This window comes from Cetorhinus maximus, chromosome 16, assembly GCF_964194155.1.
Source record: "Cetorhinus maximus chromosome 16, sCetMax3.hap1.1, whole genome shotgun sequence".
Classification (NCBI taxonomy): domain Eukaryota; kingdom Metazoa; phylum Chordata; class Chondrichthyes; order Lamniformes; family Cetorhinidae; genus Cetorhinus; species Cetorhinus maximus.
This window is the reverse complement of record NC_135894.1, coordinates 67,317,239-67,336,587: the sequence shown is the minus strand read 5'-3', so window position 1 is coordinate 67,336,587 and position 19,349 is coordinate 67,317,239. Positions and strand designations below refer to the sequence as shown.

Here is a 19,349-nt window from a genome sequence, read left to right as displayed (position 1 = left end):
CACAGGCCACCTGCTCACTTGATGGCAACTGTTTGCCAATGGATGAGCACCCCTTTCAGTTGTGCACCCTTTTTTATAAGGAAATTACATGCCTGCCCACCTCAGTTCCCGCCCCTGTTTGGCCACCAAAAGCCAGCTCATGGTGACCAAAGGAGAAAAAGAATTCTGTTCCCACCAAATACACCACCTTAATTAGCATTAAAATTCATCCTTTTCCCCTAAAAAAGTGCTGCTTGGAACAAAATAATTTTTCACTATATTTCATTAATAAGTGTAAACCAGTACTTTTATGTAACTCTAATCAAAAATTAAATTTACACATAAGGCTGATAATGTGATCTTGGTCCAGAAACTGCAGTGAATCAGACGCTGGACAGAGCTGCACTGAAATGAGCTGACCATGTATGATAATGTGAGGTCACCTGATTTGAATAGTTGAGTAATGCTTCTACCACATTGGACATAATTTACTGAGAATGCCACAAGACCAGCATCTAGTGAAGGGTTGCTGTTTGCCTGAACAATGCTGGCTGGCATTTTAGGGAAAAAATTCAGCTGCTTGGGATTTAAGTCTCCTCTAAATTTGGCAGTTAAAGGCAAAAAAGAAAAGCAGCAAAAAGGACCAGTGACCTTATAAAGGAGAGGACTGGTGCGAAGAAACATTTTTGTTCTTTCTACCCCTTCCAGACACCCCGTGAAAAATCTGTTCCAAACAGGTACTTCGCAATGAGAACATTGTTTAGGCACTGCAATGGTGTTACAGTTAAGTCCCTTAATTTTGATAACTTTTGGGGCCTTAATGAGGCTCGTACATATTTTGTGTGCAGCATCCCAGCATACAACTTGTCGTATGCCACAGTGGAGCTAAGTACATTGGGTTCAGATTAGACCTCTGGCCCATTTTTATAATATAAAAAGCTATTTCTCAGTGCACCAAGCACCTGTCAAAGCTGTATTGGCCCATACAAAAACATACTATAGGATACGTAAACTGATAACTAACTTTAATATAATCTTAAAATTTATGAACAGGCCATTAAAGATTTGAAAGTGCCGTGCAAAAGTTGGAGCTCAGATACTCACTGGCAGAAGCATCCCAGAATTTCAATGAGCCATCTGCATGCCTGTGAAATACAGAAGTTTTGTTGCAAATGAAAACTAATTGACACCAGGGCTGTAATGCAAATAAGACTAGATAAGTGCAAGTGAGATAAGTAATTTAATTAGTAGACAAAAAACTGACAGGTGCAGTAATTTACAAAATATGGTTTTGTATATTGTTATAGAAATATTTTATACTCTGTAACTCACTAAATGGGCAAATCGATATGATGATCAAATTCATCTGAAGAATCCTAAAAACAAACCATGATAAGCAAAAGCAATTTGCAATTTGGTCCAACTCAACTAAAAATTATCTCTCTATGTGGTTACAAGCTGTTGGTTGTTGTCAAAAAAGGAATGGTAAAAGAAAAACATAACGTACCATATTAATGCTTTGTTTGCATTGGTGAGTAACATAGAACTCCCTAGAGAATATGCAAATATAATTCATTTAATGAAGGGAAAATAGCTTTTCTTAAATTAACTGGTAATATTTCACGTAAAAGTAATCAAATACTAATTTAATGCTAAATCTAAACCACATGGACACTGAAATAAGAGAGTATTTAATCTATAACTGATTAGGATATTTTCTGTGTATCTTGAGCAGCCAACTACCTCTTGTACTACAAGTGTTTAGTGAGTACTTGAACACAACACCAGGATTAGAACACAGGAACAGGAGTTTGAACACAGATGATCTGTATCTTAACTCCATTTACCTGTCTTGATTTCATTATCCTAAATAACCGTGTCTGAGATAAATCTATCAAATTCAGTTTTGAAATTTTCAATTGACCAAGACTGAACTGTTTTTTGGGGAAAAGAATTCCAGTTTTCCACTACACTTTGTGTAAAGACGTGCTTCCTGACTTCACCCCTGAATGGCCAAACTCCAATTTTAAGGATATTTCCCTTGTTCTGACTCCTCTGCCCGAGGAAGTAGTTTTTCTTTATCAGCCCAATAAAATGCTTTAACCAGCTTGAATACTTAATTCAGATTCCTCTTAAATCTTCTACACTGAAGGAATACAATCCCAGACTATCACATGGCCTCATAATTTAACTCTTTTATCCCTGATATCAGTCTGGTGAAAATAGAATAAACTGTGGATGCTGGAAGAGCAGATCTTTTTCAAGGTGGGCATTCCTGGAAGAGAAGTGGCAGTTAATTAAATACCAATATAGAAACAATGACTGTGGGTGCTAGAAATCGGAAATAAAAACAGAAAATGCTGGAAAAGCTCAGCTAGTTAGACAGCATCTGTGGAGAGAAAAATAAAGTTAATGGGCTGAATTTTGCTGCAAGCATTGGAGTCCCGATCACATGTGTTTCAGTAGTGTGTCTGCTAGGTTAGTTTTAAGTGAAGCAGTCAATTAGCCTCCATCTTTGTTGTGCAATGAGGGATGATGGGTTGGCTGTGGAGGCAGGAGTGTGAAGCAGGAGCTGGCATGTGAGAGAGGCTGACAGCCTGCGATGTAGCTGTAGTGAATTGCACCTACAGGGATTGGGGCAAAGAGAGAGCACTGAAAAGATAGGTGAAGGGGGAGGAGCTGGAATGATTTTCTTAATACCCAGCACTTTCAGTAGCAGCAGGCTCCAAGAGAGACTCAACTAAAAATTAGTGAGCTGGCAAGCAATCCATGCAGCAGGGCCCCAGTCCATAATAATTAGAGTGGTGTGGAAAAATACAACCTAATTACTTAATCACATCCCTTAATTGGCTTCCCACCACTGCCAGGTGGCCACCCTGGGTATAAGTGCGTGGAGGCGGGAAAACTTTGGGGAGTCAGCCCGACATGTTTTTCTGCCGCTTTTCTGGGTCCCCTGACTCCGAACACAACTCCAAGGTGCTGGAAAAATTACAGCCTACATTTCAGACTGATCACCTTTTGTCAGAACTGGAAATAGAGATCTAACAGATTTTAAGCAAGTACAGAGGCAGAGAAAAGGGGAAGGTGGTTGTAGAGTAAGGGGTTATCTTGAATGATAGCTATTGAGCATATGTGTAAGGAGCTATGTCATATTGACGCCACTCACTGACAGGAGATGAGTGTAAAGCATCTCAGAGAGCAGCTCCGGCTCTGTCTTGGTCTTATTTAACCTTTGTAAATAGTTAGCACATAGTTAGCATGTAAATAAATATTCTTGAACAAAAGACCATTGCTTCCAGCAAGAGCTCTTCTAGAGTAGGAAACCAATGAATCCCAAGATAAACCCACAATAACAGATGGCGGCAGCGTGACTACACCCACAGAGGAACAGTAGAAACCAACAGGAAAAGCCTCAAGTGAAACCCAGCAACAGTGCAGTGCAGTGGATGAAGGACTTTGAGGCCAGTCCAGCAACCACACCGAAGACAACAAAACAATAAGGGCAGCCCAGTGACTGGCAAGACAAGCAGCATGAGACAAGACAACCTTGAACCAGGGTGAGAAATAGCCACCAGAAACCTTTCAAAATATAAAGGGCCCCCAGACAGGCTAAGCAATGGTAAAATTGGCAGACATCTCACTTGGTACCGCAACGCCTCAGGTGCTGCAAGTAAAGAGAACTTAAGATTAAGTTAACATTTTGTTATATGCTGTTGGGAGCATAGCAGACAACATGCTGGCCAAACAATGGGTGAATAAAGAGACAGCCTCTTACAAGGGTTTCATCAGAGCCTTTGACTCATACGTCAGCCTTCATAAAAATATTGCCATGGAGAGGGTGAAATTTAATTGGCACAGACAAAAACAGGGTGAAGGGATTGACTCATTCATCAACAAATTGTACTGCCTAGCTGAAAATTGAGAGTATGGAACCCTAAAAGATGACCTGATCAGAGATAGAATAGTCATTGGCATTTTTGTTGAGAACCTCTCTGACTTCTTACAATCTTGGGACAATTTAAATTTAAGCAAAGCTAAATAACTGGCCAGACAGGCCGAAGAGCAAAGGCGGAATAAGAATTTTGTCAAAAATGTGAGGGAAATTTCCCAAGAACAGCTTGATGAAGTTGTTCAATTTGTGGGCTATAAAACCAAAAGTATAGCAAGGCAGCAACATTTTCTAATTCCCCGCTATGTCAGGAAGAAGGTCCACAGGCAGGAAGAATGGCCCACCCAAATTGTGCAGTGCTAGGTGTGTGTCAAGTTTGGCCATTTTAAATCTGTTAGAGGATTCTTCATTCAAGACCTCAATAACCAGGAAACCTAGGGAAATAAAGGGAAATAAAAAGCAGTATTGGGGTGCTGACATTGATGTAAATGGGCATCCGAGTGAATTCAAGCTAGACACAGGAACTGGTGTTTCAGTGTTATCTCCAGAGTTTCATGGCTGAATAAAGTGACATGACAACTGTCCTCCACTAAACTCCAAAGTCCATGGGGTATCAAGTCAAATGTTCATGGACAGCTAGATATGACACTAAATGTAAAGAGAAATTTCTGAAATATTGTACGTTATCAAGGACCAAGATTGTTCTTTGTTGAGCAGAAAAGCCTGCATTGTTCTGAACCTGCTTATAAAAGTTGGTGAAGTCAAAAGACAGGTAGAGAAACTGGCCACTGAGGAATTTGAAGGCAACCTGCTCATAAAAGTTGGTGAAGCCAACGAACAGGAAGAGAAACCGGGCATTCAGGAGGTTGAAGCCATTTAAGACAGGGGCTGAAAGAGCCATTTCTGCCCTCCTCCTTCCCATCAAGGCTTTGGGAATGCCTTAGCATGGATTTGTTTGACTATAAACAAAAATATTTCTTACAGTAGAGAATAGAAGAGCAAAAGCTACATGGCCTCACCTCTGAAGCTGTTATTACTTCCTTGAAGAAAATGTTCTCTATACATGACATTCCGGGCATTGTCAATCCTGATAATAGACCACAATTTGCCAACAAGTGTTTCCAATCCTACACAGCATAATATGGATCTGTGCTGCCACAAGCTCCCTAAAATACCCTCACCCTAACAGAGAAGCTGAGTGAGGAGTATGCACTGTAAAAGCCCTTCTGAAGAAGAATGACAACTTTCAGCTCGCTCTGCTTAGCTATCGCTCCACACGATCACATAATAAGTTTGCCCCATGCAAGCTTCTGATGGGCTGCAGGCTACAGACCCAACTTCCTTTCCTACCCCACACCTTGCTATCAAATGTCAGGGTGTGAGATTTAATTGAGCTAGGAAGAAGAAAGGAGCCTACTGAGCGAGTCAAGGTTGAATGTTTAACCAGATGCACAGGGCTTAAGACCTTCTGATTCTTGGAAGGGGAGTGAGGGTTTGAATCAGAGACCACAACCGTGCTGGTACCGTAATTGAGAAGCTACAGCAACCGAGATCGTATCTAGTCAAACCACAGCCAGGTATCATTCAAAATAACAGATCTGCCCTAATTTCAATGGACAGAAAACCATTAACAGCATGGGCAGAGTACCCTGAACCTCAAGAGAATGTCATACCTACAGAACCACAAATGAGGGAAAACAAGAGTGACAACCCCTATGAAATGATCTCAGGACAACAGGATTCCTATCTACCTCAGAAGGAGCTCTGCACTTGTTCAGGGAGACTGGTGAAACCACCAAAGAGACTTTCTCTTTAATAGAAGAGACTTTGGAGGGTGGTGTAGGAGAATGTGTATATAATAGTTTGGGGATAAAAACTCAGGGGGAGATGTAGAACGAAGGGTTAGCTCTAACGATAGCTACTGAGCATGTGCATAGTGGTGTCACTCATTGAGAGGAGATGAGTATGAAGCATCTCAGAGTAGCTACAGCTATGACTTGGACATATTTAACCTTTGTAAATAGTTAGCATGTAAATATTTTTTTTGAGCAAAAGGCCATGGTCTCCATCGAGATTTCTTATATAGTAAGAAGCTAATGAATCCTGAAATAAACCCACAATAACAGAGGGTTGAAAGAACAAAAGGGACAGACTGTGATGCAGCGGAAAGGAGGAAATATTAAAAGGTACGATGATCCAAGGCAAAAGGAGATGTTAATGGGACAAATAAAGAAACAAATAGTTGAGTCTAGAGGAGGTGTAATTGGGATAAGACCATAAGACACAGGAACAGAAGTAGGCCATTCGGCCTATCGGGTCCGCTCCACCATTCAATGAGATCATTGCAGATCTGATAATCCTCAACTCAACAGAATCATCAGCTACCATTCAAAAAAGCAAAATGGAGGCAGAGGCTATGACCTGGAACTTGAAAATTTTGACAACATTTGACACAATTTGCATTCAACAGCGTTCATTTACACTCATTTAACATCAATTGCACTCAAAAGCAATCACTTAGCTATCATTTATCATTACAAGTAATTTAACTGACATCAATGCCCTCAGTTGCCCCAAACCACAGCTCAAACATTTGCGATTAGCAACATCACCTAAGCATTCGGGCACTAAAAACAATCATAGAGTTTATTTTCCATATTTCTGAAGTTCAATAGCTTCAAATGTCATAAAACTAAGCTAACTTTAGACAAAGCAGACTCTATTTTAACACCTGTTTTGATGAGCTAGTTCTAAGTTTTACTTAATAACCCTATAACTCATACGGATCAACCCTGCACCATCCATCCTCATGAGCCCTCAAATCAATTCCCCCGAGCAACTTTTTCCACCACCAACTAGCCCACCGGAGCAACTTTCACCCCCACCACCACACCCAGAGCAACTTTCTCCCCCCACCACCCATCCGAACAACTTTCTCCCCCATAGCCCCTGAGCAATTTTCTCCACCACACCCCCCGAAACAATCTTTTCCCTCACCAACCTGCCTGAGCAATTTTCTTCCGCCCCCTCGAATGCTCCATCCCCTCCAGATTTCAGCAGTTCTCTCCCTCCCTATCTCCACTCTTTCCCTCCCTCCTCTCCTCCCCCCTCTCTCCCTCCCCACTCCTCTCTTTCCCCCTCCCTCTCCCCTCCTGCTCTCTTTCTCTCTCCCCCTCTCCTTTACCTCCCTCCTCTGTCCTCTCCCCCTCACCTTTCTCTATCTCCCCTCACGCCTCTTTCTTACCCGCTCTCCCCTCCCTCTCTCACTGCCCTCTCTCTTCTCCATCCCCCCAGCCCAATTGGAGATCTCAGTTTACAGGGCCAGCCGGAACCAGGAGTGGCGCTTAGGCCGGCCCTGCTGCAGTTTTGAAGCAGGTGTGGGAGCAGCAGCAAGGGCCGAGGCAACGAGTTGAGTACTGGGGAAGTTGGGGGTGGGTGGGGTTGAAGAGAGAGTTCGGCCTGGAGATCAGTGGTGGCAGCAGGGCCTGGAGGTCAGCGGTGATGGCAGGACATGGAGGTCAGTGGCAATGGCGGGACCCAAAGGCTACAGACAGGAAGAAGAGTTTGGAGACTGGAAGGTGGAGGGGGGTGGGGGCGGGTGGGTTGGAAGGGAGAGTTTCAACCCTGAGACTGGAGGTGGAGGCGTGGGGGATATATAGGGAGAGTTATGATCCCGTATCAACCAGCATGTCCCTTCCGCTGTTCACAACAGGCAAGGTAAGGACCATACCCAACCAGCCCATGTTTGCAGAACCCAAAACATGGTGTCCAACATTAGGTGTGATTCTGCAATTGGACAACATTTGCTAAATAATCCTCAGTGTGCTAAGAATTATGCTGACAACAAATTTAAGATTGTCAGTCGGGCTCACAATGTGGTGCATTTGCGTGTACTGGAGCTGTATATATTAATACACAGAGCCTGATCTTTGCGGACAGAAAGAACATGTACACATAGTGCACCTGTTTCAGCTAAACAAAATAAGTGACAGCCATTCAATGGTTCATTCCTTAGGACAATGTCTTGACCAATCAGAGTCAAGCTACCTGGTTTAAATTTCAAACAATGTCTGGCAGTTAACTGTCAGTCACAAACAACTGGTGCATTCTCCATGGCAATGCCTCTATCAATCAGTCCAATTGCCAACCAATCAGCACTATCTTCTCATATTGTATAAATATGTTGCTTCCCCTGACATTGGTATTTTCTTGCGAAATGTCCCAATGAGTGCAAGATGAAAAGCTTCAGCAAAAAATGTCTCTTTTTTCAGGGGCACTCAAGTTCTATACTACCAAAAGGCTATGTGAATACATTCAGATATTATTTAAGTAACTAATTTCTTTGCCCTTTTCAATGCAGGTTGCTGAGTGCATTGGATAGCTTTGAGTGCACTTGATAGCTTTGAGTGCCTTTTGCCATTTGATTGCATTTGATGTCAAAGATGGCACAGCACTGTTGATTGTGTTCAAACTCATTTCAAATTAGAACAATTGATGTCAAATGATCGCTGGCCGTTTTTGAATGCACTGAATGCAAAAATGATGTCAAAATTTTCGAATAGGGTAATGAGAAGGCTGTAAAATGCCTTTGGTGAATCAGTGCGCACCGCCTCAAAGACCAATCTTTCCTTCTGATGTATCAATATTTCCGAGTATATACTGGTCCTATATTGTACCAAATGTGTTTCTGCACACCTTCCACCGTTCATCTGTAGTTTATCTGTTAACAATTCCGCTCGGGCTGTGGTCAATTTTTTGCCTCATCCCTTCAAAGTCGAACTTACTTAAGTTTGAAACCTTGGTTTATGACTCACCCTTCTCCCTTTCAAACCTAATATCGAATTTAATCATATTATAATCACAAGCTAGATGTTCCTTTCCCATTAGATTTGCTGTTATTATCACTGAAACAAATATATTCTGTCTTTTTCTTGATTCAAGATCATGTTGTTCCAGAAAACTGACTTGAAAAGCTCAAGAAATTCTCCACCTTTGGGATTCGAGCTGTTCTGCTTCTTCCAATCTATTTGAAAATTAACATCTCCCAAAATAACCACTCTGCTCTTTCAATAAACTTCTCTGATCTCCAGGGGCTGGGTTTTACAGGGGGTGGAGGGAGGAGGGCCTATTGTTCACTCCCCCTACCCCGGAAGAAAAGTCAGTTAGTTTAAAAAAGTCTGCCTCGCAGTGATAACAAGCTGCAGGTGGCTTTAACATCCGTTAAAGACATCCGTCCCTGAGTGGATGAGCAATCAGATTGACCAACAGTTCTTACAGAAGTAGTGGGCACTGCTGGGACTGCGAGGAGGCCCCAGGAAGAAAAGTCATGGCTGCCGGAGACAGGTAAGTCAGGCCATTTTGGACGGGATGGGTTCGGGCACTCTGAGGAGGGGAGATATGGGAGGGGGGGAGATATGGGAGGGGGGGGAGATATGGGAGGGGGGGGAGATATGGGAGGGGGGGGAGATATGGGAGGGGGGGGAGATATGGGAGGGGGGGGAGATATGGGAGGGGGGGGGGATATGGGAGGGTGGGTTTTGGAGGCCAGGCAGGGAAGCACCAAGGGTGTGGGACGTGATCTTCGGGGTTGGCCCTGATGTGGACAGGGCACTCCCCAAAGGATGTGCTCCCCTCTTCCTTCGCACCTTTTCACCAACTTTGCTGAGAAAACGGCATTCCCACTCTCACCCGCCTTCCACTGCCCAGTGTATTATGGCAGCTGGGGCAGACTGAAGTGGTCATTAATTGACCTCTTAAAGGCCTCAATAGGCTGAAGGGCAGGTGGGCATCTTATCGACCCCATGTATTATGGGCACGGGGTCAGAAATGGGCAGAAAGGCAGTGGGCTACCCACCTGACAGATTTTACGTGCCCCTCCCCACACCCGGCTGTTTCTGCATCCCACAACCTGCTATCTCATCACAACCATCAGGTCTGTAGATATCTCCCACCAAAGTCTTGCAATTTTTTATTCCTCAATTATACCCAGAAAATTAATTCCTGCTCATCCTTATTGATATCTCATTTTCTAACCTTGTAATATGCTGGAGGTAGGAAGGCACAAGGAGTAGGAAGTCTTATAATTTAATTGTTTTCTGTAAATAAAAAAAATGTTATTTGAAATACAGTATGGATACTTTGTGCTTTGTTACTTATGGTCATAGTCCTTCAAGAAAGGGGGCACTCATTTGGTTTGGACTTCTTCACTCAGGTGATACTTTGGGCAGGATTTTCGGGTCCTCGGATGGACGCAGTGGGCGGGCCTGGGAGTGCCTGGGAAATGGTCCGCCGCCTGCAATCAGCACCCAACCGTAATTAATTGCCAGCCGGCATGAAACGTGCGCTGAAAGCCTCAAGCTCCCTGAAGACAGAGAGCTGCCTCAGGGAGCTGAAGAGTTTAAAAATTAAAAATAAAGATTTTGAAAATCTGAAAAAAATGTCCCCACATAGGACTCACTCACATGAACATAAACATAATAAAAATATCAAAACATTTTTTTAAATTAATGTCGGAAACCTCATCCCACCCATGGATGAGGTTTCCTCAAAAATGCAAAGGCCGCCTGGCAGATTTGCCCACCTGCCAACTGTAAAGTTGGAAAGGCAATGAGAAATCTTTCTCAATTAATGCTTTTATGGCTTTAAAAGGCCTCTTAATTGTCGGCAGGCGCGCTGCCGATTCTGATGAGGGCCTGCCGACTGAAATATCGCGCAAGTGCGCGATTACATCGGGACACCCGCCCGACGTCATCATGCACTATTTTACGCCTGATCGGGCAAGGCGCACGCCCGCCTGCCGGACATAAAATTATGCCCTATGTGACAAAGCTCTTTTGGCAAAGAGGTTTGCTGTGGTTTCATTTAGTAAGGTGGGTAGAATGAGGTAAGGCTGAAGTGCTGTCATTGTAGAATCAACCACAGTTGAACATGATTTTTAAGATCATCATGCGTGTTAGCATAGATATGAAAATTTGCATAACTGCACATTTCAAGTACATAGAAGCTTCCCGTGTTCATATCACTCCCACAACTGGAGGATCCAATCACTGCACGCAAATGCAAGTGAGGAGTTAGTGAAATAAAGAGGACACCAACTTAATTTGCTGATTTCAGGCTTCCAAGGCACGCTTTTAAACCCTTCAATCACATTTCTAAAAATCATTAACACCTACTACTTTATGTTACCTTAGTGCTTTCCTCTTTTTCCAGAATTGTATTTTGGGACTGGAGTAATTATAGTTTTGATAAATGTAGGACTGTAGCTTTAAGAGTAATCCTGTGTTGTAAGGTCACATGATCTGTGTAAACCAATGAATTATCAGCACAGGGAACCTCCGGCAGAGAGTTCTTCTTCAGCTATAGAGTTAGATACACGCATATAGTTGCTATTGCTGTCTTATAAATAAAGTTCAATGTTTCCACCAAGAAAAGTTGCCTGGAAGATTAACTCCATAACAAGTAGGCGATGAGGATGAATCAGATCAGGTACTGTCCCTCACCCAGCCATTGTGAGTATCTAAGATAATTTAGAAAGAAAGGAAGATATACTCATCCAAGATGCCACAATTTTGCAGAATCGATCCCTTTGAGCCAGCCACAGGCGACTGGCCTCAATATGTAGAATGTCTCACATTCTTCTTTCAAGCCAACAAAATCACGGGGGAGGTTAGGAGGAGAGCGATTCTCCTGAGCATTTGTGGGAGCAAAACCTACAGTTTAATTCGAAGCTTGAAGTACACCAGTGCCTCAGATTCAAAGACTTTCAGTGAATTAGTAGACCTCGTTAAGGGACATTTCCAACCCAAGCCCTCAGTCACAATGTAGATGTTCAGGTTCAAATCACAGAATAGAGTCCTGGAGGAGATCATTGCTACCTAGATGGCAAAAGTGAAACAACTAACCGAATATTGAAATTTCAGTGAAACCCTGAATGATATGCTCAGGGGTTGTTTGGTATGTGGGATGCAGGAGGATGCCATTCAGTGAAGATTGCTGGCTGAAGTGGATCTTGATTTTAAGAAAGCGTTAGAAATAGCACTTGCAATGGAAGGCACTGTAAGGTATTCACAGGCGATTCAAGGTGCACAAAATGGTGCCGTTTTCCTAGTTGGGCAGGAATGGTCAGCCGAAAGTGGCGTGAAAAGCTGGGACTCCGCCGCAAAGCGGGAAACAGCCCCCGCTAAATTAAAACTTAGAGGAAACAGCTTAGCAGCAAAGTCGAAAACTAATTTTTATTGACATGGAAACAATCATACTCCTAACGATTGGCATATTGAAACATTGCAAAGTGAAATTTATAACAGGCTTCCAGGCAACAATTGAAGTCCAATGAATTATTTAGCGTAGAAGAGCCAGAAACAACTAATTCTGACATTTAATCATATGAAAGTTGGGAAGACAGAGCTAATTATTGTCACAGTGAAAGTGAATGGTAAACCCTTAAAAATGGAAGTAGACATGGGTGCTTCTACCACTGTAATAGGAGAACACATTTTCAGATAATTAAGTAAAGGTGCTCAACAATTAAATTTGGAACAAACATCTGCCAAGTTGAAAATGTACACAGGCAAAGAAATTCAGGTGAAAGGTATCATCAGATTAACAGTTCATTACAGACACCATGCGGCACATCTACCTGTGATGTATTAGAAGGCCGAGAACCAAGACTTCTATGTCGAAATTGTTTGAGGGATATTAACCTTGATTGGCCAGTGAGATTTCAAAAGGAATCAGGAAGAGTTCCTGAGTTGAAAAAGAACAAGGCAAGGTACTTCAGAAAGAGCCTGGAGAGTCCAAGCACCGTAAGTGGATGAAAAAGGAGTGTGTAGCCATGCAGCAACCTGAAGAAATGAAGTCTGTCTTAAACAATGACGTAGAAGAACAGCAGAAGAAACTCAAAGAGAGTCTGCTGAATGACAAATTCAAGATGAAGCGAGTGAGTCTCGCAAAGAAAACAAAAACTTGTTGCGAGACCTTCACACACAAGGATCCCTCAGGTCAAAGTTTGTACCTCTGGAAAATTACGAAGAGAAACAGGAAGAATTTAACGTCACTCTGAACAAACTGAAGAACCAGTTGGCAGAGAAGACGCACAATGTTCAAGGTTCAAGGAGGAAGCCAGCAGATACAAGAAGGAGACAGAAGAGCTGAAGAATCAGCTGAATGAAGCTAAGGAGGCTTCGAAAGGAAAAGTCGTAGAACTATCCAAGATGCGAGTAGATAATGAAATCATGGGTAGCACAACTACTGAACTAAGATATGCGGAGATTTCACCTGAGAGAAGTCTGGCTGACAGTGAAGTCAAAAAGGCAGAGACTAAATTCTGTGGTAGAAAGAAGAAGACACATAGAAAGAAGATACAGAATTCTGATGAGGCGCCGTCTTTGAACAAGACTAAGCCTGATACTTCCCAATTTGGAGGGGAAGGTGGAGAAAAGTCAAGGGAACTAAAAAACGACTCATGATTTGCATAGTCATGAGCTGCAATTTACTGTTGAAGAAGCAATATACGTAAGGAATTTCAGTGGAGGACTGAAGTGGTTACCTGGTAAAGTAAGCTCTGTGACTGGACAATTGTCATACCATGTGGAAGTAGAGGGCCGGATCACCCATAAGCATGTGGATCATTTAAGAAGAAGGGAGATACCCCCAAAGAATGTAACTATTGTTGAACCAGTGGTTCCTGTTGAAGTTGCTCAACCAAGGACAGACATGCCCGATGTCTCTGTGGCAGTGAAAGACACTGAACTGCATGTGTCTAATGAGGTACCTGATGTTAATGTGGTTCCTGCAAAAGAATCAGAAATAGTGGAGCTACGAGGTTCCACATGGATCAGGAAACCACCTGAAAGACTGAAATTATAATTTCATGACCTGTGTAAATATTGTAATGTCATGAGATAAATATCCTTGTAAATACAAAATGTACAGAAAAGTTAAAGGGTAGGAATGTATTCATTATAGTTTTGATAAATGTAGGACTGTAGCTTTGAGAATAATCCTGTGTTGTAAGATCACATGATCTATGTAAATCAATGAGTTAGCAGCACAGGGAACCTCCAGCAGAGAGTTCTTCTTCAGCTATACAGTTAGATGCACACATGTAGTTGCTGCTGTTGTCTTGGAAATAAAGTTCAATGCTTCCACCAAGAAAAGTTGCCTGGAAAATCAACTCTATAACAGAGACCCTGACCTCCTCCCAGTTCCAAACACACACTCAGATCAGGGGTGGATTTCCCTATAGGCATATCATTCCATGACATCATATGAGAGAGGAGCTGTCCAGGCCAGGACAGTTAGTCAGAATGGCTGAATAAAAAAGCAACATGTTATTTAAATGGAGGGGGATTGCACAACTCTGAGGTACAGAGGAGACTAGGTGTTTTAGTGCATGAATCACAAAAAGTTAGTATGCAGGTACAGCAAGTGATTAGGAAGGCAAATGGAATGTTGTCATTTATTGCAAGGGTAATGGAATATAAAAATAAGGATGTTTTGCTACAGTTCTGAGACCACACACAAACAAGGAGCACGAGTAGGCCATTTGGTCCCTCAAGCCTGCTCTGCCAATTAATAAGATCATGGCTGATCTGATTGTAACCTCAAATCTGCATACCACCTACCCCCGATAACCTATCACCCCCTTGCCTACCAAGAATCTATCCAACTCTGCCTTAAAAATATTCAAAGACTCTGTTTCTACTGCCTTTTCAGGAAGAGAGTTCCAAAGACTCAAGACCCTCAGAGAAAGTTTTTTGCCTCATTTCTGTTTTAAATGGGCGCCCCTTTATTTTTAAACAGTGACCCCATAGTTCTCTATTTTCCCACAAGAAAAAACATCCTCTCCACATCCACCCTGTCAAGTCCCCTCAGGATCTTATATGTTTCAATCAAGTTGCCTCTTACTCTTCTAAACTCCAGTGGATACAAGCCTAGTCTGTCCAACCTTTCCTCATAAGACAACCGACCCGTTCCAGGTATTAGTCTGGTAAACCTTCTCTGAACTGCTTCCAATGCATTTACATCCTTCCTTAAATAAGGTGGCCAATACTATACATAGTACTCCAGATGTGGTCTCACTAGTGCTCTATATAACTGAAGCATAAACTCCCTACTTTTGTATTCAATTCCCCTCGCAATAAATGATAATATTCTATTAGCTTTCCTAATTACTTGCTGTACCTGAAAACGAGCCTTTTGCAATTCATGCACTGAGGCACTCAGATCCCTCTGCATCTCAGAGCTCATCTGGAGTACTGTATACAGTTTTGGTCTCCTTATTTAAGATTTGATATAAATGTTTTAGAGACAGTTCAGAGAAAGTTCACTTGACTGATACCGGAGATGGGAGGTTATCTTATGAGGAAAGGTTGGACAGGCCGAGACTGTATCCATTAGAGTTTAGAAGAATGAGAGGCGATTTTATTGAAACATAAAAGATCCTGAGGGGACTTGGCAAGATGGATGCTGAAAGGATGTTTCCCCTTGTGGGAGAGACTAGAACTAGGGAACACAGTTTAAAAATAAGGGGTCTCCCATTTAAAATGGAGATAAGGAGAAATTTTCAGTCTCAGAGGGTCGTAAGTCCTAGGAATTCTCTTCCCCAGAAAGGCAGGGTCGTTGAATATTTTTAAGGCAGAGGTAGGCAGATTCTTGACTAACAAGGGAGTCAAAGGATATCGGGGTTAGGTGGGAATGTGGAGTTGAGGTCACAATCAGATCAGGTCTTACTGAATGGCAGAGCAGGCTCAATGGCCTACCCCGCTCCTAATTTGTATGTTTCTATGTATTTGTAATATAGCAGCCAACCACATACTACTCTTCACAATGCATGTATAGCCACTCTGGTCCTACTCGGACTTCTCTAAGATGCTGTGTCTCTCCCAAGGATGCCATTGGGCATCTCTATCAACCTCATTATGAAGACTTACAGACTTGCTCCGCTGCCACAACTGTTTTGTTTGTGGAAATTAAAATGACAGCAGTCTTCAACTTTTATGACTTTGTATTGTTGCACAGGGCATCTGTGCAACATTAGCCAGGGAGCTTTCAAGACATGGAACTTGCAGGTGTTGGATGCCCTCTTAGAGCAGCTGAATTTCTCCATGTCAGCATCAGGCCAGGTAGCAGAAATGTAGTGCCTGAGACACACACACACAAAAAACTAAAGCAAAGCAGTTTGCGTTAAGTTAGAAGCAGTTGCCAGCAGAAACAGAAAGAAACTAAAGAATAAAGTCCCCAAATCCAGGGGAGAAGAACAAGAAAGGTCCCAAGAGCATAGTCTAGTCAAAGGACAGGAATCTGGAAGAGGTTCTGTCATGTGGAATTGAAAGTAAGGAGCAGAGAGGAAGGCTCCAAGCTTCAAGAGAAGAAAGCTGCGGGACGCAGATTTAAAGCTATATAGGCGTGTGAGAAGCCGGAAGGTCCAAGGAGACAGCTGAATGCCTGTAACTCTTTACAATGGTCATGTGAAGCAGTGGTGTTATGTTGGCACAGCTGAGTCAATGAGAGAGAGAGTGTGGAAGAAAGCTTGAATGACGTGGTAACCCAGGGGAGCGGAACATCGGAAGGAGAGTTTGGAACCCTGGAGGAGAACCCTTGTGGAAGGAATCCAAGAGCAAGTGTTAGTTTGGGAGAAGATTCCAAAGCCAGTTCTTTGAGAGTGGAGATTGGAAACCCCATATGTGAAACGCAGAGTTCAGTGAGATCAGTTGGCTCACAGTGTGACAAGTGTCTGGGGGGAGTTAATGAGAGATCTATCAAAGAATAACAGTTAGGATCTATCAAGCCAGGTTCCACCTTGGGATCTGGCTTGTCCAGTAGTAACATCAGTTGGGATCTTAACACTACAAATTGTATCCCACTCTAAATCTATCCCAAGAGCAGAAAAAAACAGATTGCAGAAATTTTGAAAACCTTGAAGGCATGCTTTGAACCCCAAGTGAACATAACTTACGAACGGAATGTGTTCAACATTAGGGCGCAAGGTGAAGAAGAGTCCATTGATCAGTATGTGACTACAGTAATGCAGCTTGCAAAATCATGTGAATTTGGGCAACTAAATGAGGATCTCATTAAAGATGGAATTGTCTTAGGCATAAGAGATCCAACTGTGAGACCAAGTCTACTGAGAGAGGAGAAACTTACTCTCAAGAGAGCGATAGATGTGTGCAGAAACGTGGAGGTTGTAAAACGTCAGCTAGAGCACATGTATAGTAGAACAGATCAGGAGATACTTTATGCTGAGAGACATTCCAGGCTGAAAGAGCAGAACAATCACCGACAAAGGGCAGGATGCAAATACTGCACAGGACATCATACAAAGGAAAAGAAGGATTGTCCAGAGTAGGGAAGGCAGTGTTTTAACTATAAGAAGCTGAATCATTTTGCACACAAGTGTTTGGCTAGAAAGAAGCAAAACAAGCCTATACAGATGGCCACTGAAGAGATATTAGCTGGAGAGTCTGATGAAGCGCTATACATGATACAACAAGTTGGTTCCTTCAAGTCCATAGGTGATAAATAGTTTATGACCGCTAGAATGATGACCGCAGAAGGAGAGCATCAAGTGAACAAGAAGTGTCAGATAGGCACTGGTGCGTCATGCAATATCGTGACCTTCACCGATCTGTGCGAAGTGGGTCGACATGGCGATCCAAAAATGAAGCCCTTGAAAGTAAGGTTGAGGCTATACGATGAAGCAATATTCAGACCGAGAGGACAAATTAGTATGAGAGCCCAAAGCAATGGCAAGAATGAAGAATTGGGGTTCAAGATCATAGATGGTACGCAACAGCCACTTATCTCAGTCTAAAGCTTGGACTAGTAACCCTAAACATGCCAACAGAGATTTACAAGTGTCACAACACATAAAACCATTGACTGCTAAACTGATCCTAGAGGAATACGAATATGTGTTTACAGGGTTTGGATGTCTACCTGGAGAATATCATCTCGATGTAGATGAGAGTATAAGACCAATTCAGAATCTGCCGAGAGGAGTTCCAGCTGCCCTCACGTCAAGGCTAAAAAACAAGATAGAAGAGCTGGAAAAGAGGGGGCAAAAAAGGGACAACTCCTACAGACTGGATTAGCAGCATGACAGTGGTGAAACAACCTGGAAAGCTGTGAGTATGCTTAGACCCAAAGGATCTAATTAAAGCACTGAAGCGATCTCACTACCCCATGCCAATCATTGAAGGAATTTTGCCACAACTTGCCAAGGCAAAGATCTTTATCACCCTAGTTGCGAAGGATGGTTACTGGCAAGTGAAACTGGGTGAAAGCAGCAGCTTTCTAACTACATTCTGGACGCTGTTTGGGAGAAACAGATGGTTGGGCATGCCACTGGGCATTTCTACGGCTCCAGGAGAATATCAACGCAGACAGCATGAGGTAGTCAGTGAACTTCCCGAAGTGGAAGCCATAGTGGATGATCTAAGGATGTGAAGACACAAGGGAAGAAGCCAAGGAGACTATGATCAGAATTTAATACGACTGCCAGAGAGAGCTTGCCAGATGAACAAGAAAAAATTGCAATTGAGGATACCTGAAGTCAAGTACATAGCTCATGTACTGACAGCAAAAGGTCTTCACCTGGATGCTGACAAGATGAGAGCTGTAGCAGCAATGCAGCAGCCAACAGGTGTGAAAGCAGTGCAACCATTTGTTGGATTTGTGAATTATTTAGCAAGATGTTTGCTTAATTTGTTGTTGGATGTGAACCATTACGCAAGCTCACTGCCAAGGATGTGCAGTGGTATTGGGGCACAGAACAAGAAGCAGTGTTTACTAAAATCAAACAATTAGTGACAACAATGCCAGTGCTGAAGTACTATGATGTCAATGATGAAGCTACCTCGCAGTGTGACGCCAGTGAGACAGACCTTGGCGCAACCCTAATGTAGCAAGGACAACCAGTCACATTTGCACACAGGGCATTAACGCAAACTGAACGACACAATGCTCAGATCGAGAAGGAGTGCCTGGCTATTGTTTCTGCTTGTGAGCACTTTCATCAATACCTGCTTGGGAGAGACAAAGTAACAGTGGAGTCTGACCACAAGCCACTTCAAAGCATTTTTCTCAAACCGCTACTATCTGCTCCTAAACATCTGCCAAGAATGTTACGTCCAGCGATATCATCTGGACGTGACATACAAGCAAGGGAAATAGATGTACATCGCTGACATGCTGTCGAAAGCAGCACTTCCCATGAAGAAAGTTGAGGATGCTACAACAGGATGTGAAATCTTTCAGATTCAACGTGAAGCAGCAGCTCAACATGCTTGGAAGTTATCAACCTAGCAGAGACATTGAATCTGACAGACAGGTGCCGTGCTCAAATCAAACGAACTACCGAACAAGATGCAACTCTCCAAGTGCTGCAAGAAGTAGTGATGAAAGGATGGCCTGAGAGCATCAAGGACACACCTGTGGTTATAAGAGCATATTGGGCATACCAAGATGAATTGACAGCATG

General features: G+C 42.9%; 1 protein-coding gene across 1 annotated transcript in view; it reads right to left on the bottom strand.

Moving 5' to 3' along the window:
• Positions 1-19,349, bottom strand: part of stxbp5l (syntaxin binding protein 5L) — a 578,167-nt gene that overhangs the window by 216,975 nt on the left and 341,843 nt on the right. The window contains exon 14 of the mRNA XM_078559960.1: positions 1,084-1,124. Within this exon, the coding sequence (XP_078416086.1) occupies positions 1,084-1,124 (41 nt within the window). The remainder of the gene's footprint in view (positions 1-1,083; positions 1,125-19,349) is intronic.